The 4,170-nt window shown below is 39.1% G+C and overlaps 1 protein-coding gene across 1 annotated transcript; it reads left to right on the top strand.

Moving 5' to 3' along the window:
- Positions 1-291: 291 nt before the first annotated feature.
- On the top strand, positions 292-3,845 carry LOC135080868 (skin secretory protein xP2-like). Its single transcript, XM_063975597.1, has 13 exons — positions 292-300; positions 512-580; positions 1,024-1,077; positions 1,203-1,394; positions 2,097-2,216; positions 2,299-2,364; positions 2,447-2,494; positions 2,574-2,617; positions 2,694-2,761; positions 2,869-2,937; positions 3,313-3,381; positions 3,472-3,539; positions 3,782-3,845. The coding sequence occupies exons 1-8, from the start codon at positions 292-294 to the stop codon at positions 2,613-2,615; spliced, it is 600 nt and encodes a 199-aa protein (XP_063831667.1). The 3' UTR covers positions 2,616-2,617; positions 2,694-2,761; positions 2,869-2,937; positions 3,313-3,381; positions 3,472-3,539; positions 3,782-3,845.
- The last annotated feature ends 325 nt before the right edge of the window (positions 3,846-4,170 follow it).

Raw genomic sequence — 4,170 nt, 5'->3', positions numbered from 1 at the left:
ATAATGAATCAGTATTTAGAAGACTATTTTACTACATAGGTCTCGTTAGTGGTGGACATTTGGACCACACTCCATACATTTTTGGTCATTGTCCTTTTCTTGTTACTGGTATCATTCCCGTATTTAATTTTTGAAAGCCAAATTCAAGCAAAATACGCGTCGAATTGTAGTACTTACTTATGAAACACTGGTCACTTTCTTTCGTTTTTCTGATGTATTTTAGACACCCTTTCACAGCACAAACCGTTTTAATTAATTAAAGTTCGTCGGACGCTAAGATGTTTTTATAGTATGTCATTGGTCGGACGTGTTTACCAATTTTTCACTTTGACAGTTCATGTGACGTTTACGGGTGAGCCGTGCCGGCTCCCTGAAAACTGCCTCACCTTTCGTGCACTGACTATCTATCTAGGTTTTATTAATCTAAGATTTTACTGAACATATCCAATTTGTTGCCGAAGCGACAAGTGACTTTGATGTTAAAAACTGACGTGCGCTGTGTGTCCGCCAGGTGGAAGCGCTGGCGCCGGAGCCCGTGGAGCTGCCGAGTGGTGACTCAGGCATCTCTTTGGGCTTAAACGTGAGTTTTCAAAACATTCAGCTTAAATACTAACTTTACTACTACTAAACTAATATTATGTAGTAATACTATTTGTCATATATGCAGCATACATGTATACGTAGGTTAGTTGCGCGGCTGCGCCCGCGCTTTACAATGAATAAACGCCAGTGCGTTGACAGCCGTCTATGGTTTCATTTGTGTCCTCTCTCGCCTCTCATACTTAACACTATTACTTAACTCTTTCTCAATTGTCATAGTGTTTTACTGCATGCTATATTATTTATTATGTATTGTATTAATCTGCTATTTGTGAAAACTGTCTAAGGCATAGGTACTTGATCTAAACTGCCCCATCTACTAGTTGTTGCATATTAGGTATGTGCTATTTGTTTTCCATGAAATAAATAAATATTGTCAATCAACCTCGTTATTTATTTCAATATCTTAATATTTGATTCTAGGTGCATGTTTCGCCAGAGGGGAGTCGGGAGGGACCTACCCCGCCCCAAAACAACGTAAGCTTTTGTTACTTTAAATTTAATAATATTATTTTTCAGACAGTCATTTTTTAACGAAACGTTAGACCAAGTAGCATACGAGTACTTTGTCGTTTTCTTACAATTCCTGTCGTTTCCGTCAGGTCGTCGAGCCGGCGCCCTGCGCGCCACAACCTGCCGGCGGCTTGCAGTGCGCGCCACAACCTGCCGGCGGCTTGCAGTGCGCGCCACAACCTGCCGGCGGCTTGCAGTGCGCGCCGCAACCCGCCGGCGACTTGCAGTGCGCGCCGCAACCCGCCGGCGACTTGCAGTGCGCGCCTGGCCCATGCGACGAGGTGAGTATCGTTCAATGCGACTAAGTATTTCCATAGAATAATTATAAGTACTACGTACAGAAGGTTTTCTTCGCGAACATATTAAAAAAATGTATGCTCAATGTCGTTAACAATATGGTGTACTTAGCTTGTCCCAAAAGTCGAGCACCATTTTGTTGACAAACGTTAGCGATCGGTACTTCTCTGATGCCATAGGGCTGACTTCGGTAAAATGATGTGTGACGTGATATGCCTAACTGCAGAAAATGGCGGAGATAATACATGATTATGCATGAATTATATTTTGTGTTTTTTTTATTATTGAGGCAGTTACAATACCTACTGCACAGTTTTAATTATACAACCGTTTTTACTTATGTAGTTTATTGTCTTTACAATGCAAATGGGTAAAGAATATACGTGCGTGCATCAATATCTTAGGAGCTGAGGGTTCAGTCTGAGTGTGAGTTTTTTTGAAACGCGCTCACTAGTGAGCGCGTCAAAAAATGACATTAAATATATGACGGAGTGTACAGCGCCCCTAGCGGGAAACTATCAAAAACTAAAATTTACATACATTTTTTACATCAAACGCGCTCACAAGTCGCACGGAAAAAAAAATTTTCGATGCAAACTCGCGGACTTGAACGACGAGGCCTGGTATTTCTTATCAAACCCTTCAACCAGAATAACGTTTATTTATTTCGATGTAATTTATTTCAGTACTGTGAGCCCATATTAGCCGCATATTGGGAGACCTTGGACCGGGAGGAGAGGCAGCTGCGGTTCCTAGAACAGCGCTACCAGCCCGAGCCAGTCAGCAGCCCTCCTATTTATTCCATCGTGAGTGTCGGATTCAGCTTCCACAGCGCTGGATTGTTTCGTTTTGATTTCAATGTATTTAATCTGCTATTGATCTTTCCAGGCGCCCCTCGGTGAAGAGGCAAGCCTCCATGACGACAGCATATGGATGCGCCACTCGGCTGTGAAAGTAAGTTGCTGACAAAACCCAGCTTCGTTCGTGTAATTAGTTACGAAAGAACTTTTTTTAAAGAATGTAATTTCTGTTTTAGGTTATGTGGAGTCAATGGAGGCCAGCGGCTCCATCGGCGCAGGCACCTGTGAGTAGACCGCCCTTTTGATGTTCATCAAAGTGAGTTACTCAAAATGAATTTTATTTAATAATATATTTTTTCGCAGGTGACTTCCAGCTCTTCTCCGCCTACTTCTTCACTCTTCTAGCTGTAAGTGTTCTTGAACACCACATACTCAGTCATTTTGTGTTTCAAGTTTCCTTACAATATTATCTTTTGTTTCCAGGTGAGGAGTTGGCGGAGCTTGACCAACTAGTCATAAGTGAGCTATTGACGTGACATTTGCCTGAACCGGTAAGACTTCATCAACGTGAATATTGTGGTTATAAATAAGTGGGAATATTGTGTTATATCAGTAATATCTGTGATGAAAAACGATCCTTATACTTTTTTTATTTCAGATTTGGCCGACATGAGGAGGGGATTCCAGACCCCACGAGTCTACGAGTCAAGTTGGGTGACCCACCCAAGTAAGTAACTCTGAAATATTATTCAGTTCTAAAGTCAGACGCACATAGCATACATGCATTTGTCGGCCGTTTGGTGTAGTGGTTCGAAACGGACTACTATTCCGGAGGTTGCGGGTTCGATTCCCGCACAGTACAAACATTTGTGTGCATGAACATATATTTTGTTTGTATTGGACTGGGTGTTTTCTATGTATAATAAGTATGTATTTACAAAAAAAAAAAGTATTTAAGTATGTTTATATCCGTTCTCTAGTACCCATAGTACAAGCTTTGCTTAGTTTGGGACTAGAAGCGCAGTGTAAAATGTCCAAGGATATTTATTTATTTATTTATTATGCCTAATTAAAATTTAACCAGCGTACTTTTTTATTTCAGTTTTGGCCGATATGAGGAGGGGATTCCAGACCCCACGAGTCTTGGAGTCAAGTTGGGTAACCCACCCAAGTAAGTAGCTCTGAAATATTATCAGTTCTAAAGTCAGACGCACATAGCATACCGAATTAAAATTTAACCAGCGTACTTTTTTTATTTCAGATTTGGCCGATATGAGGAGGGGATTCCAGACCCCACGAGTCTACGAGTTAAGTTGGGTGCCCACCCAAGTAAGTAGCTCTGAAATATTATTCAGTTCTAAAGTCAGACGCACATAGAAAACCTAATTACAATTTAACCAGCGTCTTTCAATTCATTTTTGTGTGAATCTATACCAATATTATAAATGCGAAAGTAACTCTGTCTGTCTCTGAACCACTGAACCGATTTTGATGAAATTTTCATTCGGGCGAAGCCACGGGCGGGAAGCTAGTATAAAATAAAACTTATTTGTATTATTTCTTTATTTCAGGTCACAACGTTGCCGGTAGTTTTAGTTAGATAAGTTTAGTTAGGTAGTTTTAATTAGATATAGCTTTAGATTATACTTTTAAATTTTTATATTTTTATTTATCTAGTTTTTTGATGTTGTGTGTAATAAAATTATTTTGTTACCAATTTATTTTTTATTTTATTTACAAACCCTTATACAGTGTGAGTTACGATAAAGTGTACATATGAAATTAGGTGAAACTAGACCTATTTTTATCGACAAAAAAGAGGTCAAAAAATTTTTTAAATTAAAAAAAATATTGATTTGTTTTTCTTCCAATTACTTATTGTAAAGAAAACGTAATAAGTATAACTTTTAAACTAAGCGGTATATCCTGATAGAATAAAAACAATGTTAATGGTTAATAA

Source organism: Ostrinia nubilalis, chromosome 18 (genome assembly GCF_963855985.1).
Source record: "Ostrinia nubilalis chromosome 18, ilOstNubi1.1, whole genome shotgun sequence".
Classification (NCBI taxonomy): domain Eukaryota; kingdom Metazoa; phylum Arthropoda; class Insecta; order Lepidoptera; family Crambidae; genus Ostrinia; species Ostrinia nubilalis.
The sequence above is the reverse complement of the archived record's forward strand: the minus strand, read 5'-3'. Positions and strand labels throughout refer to the sequence as shown.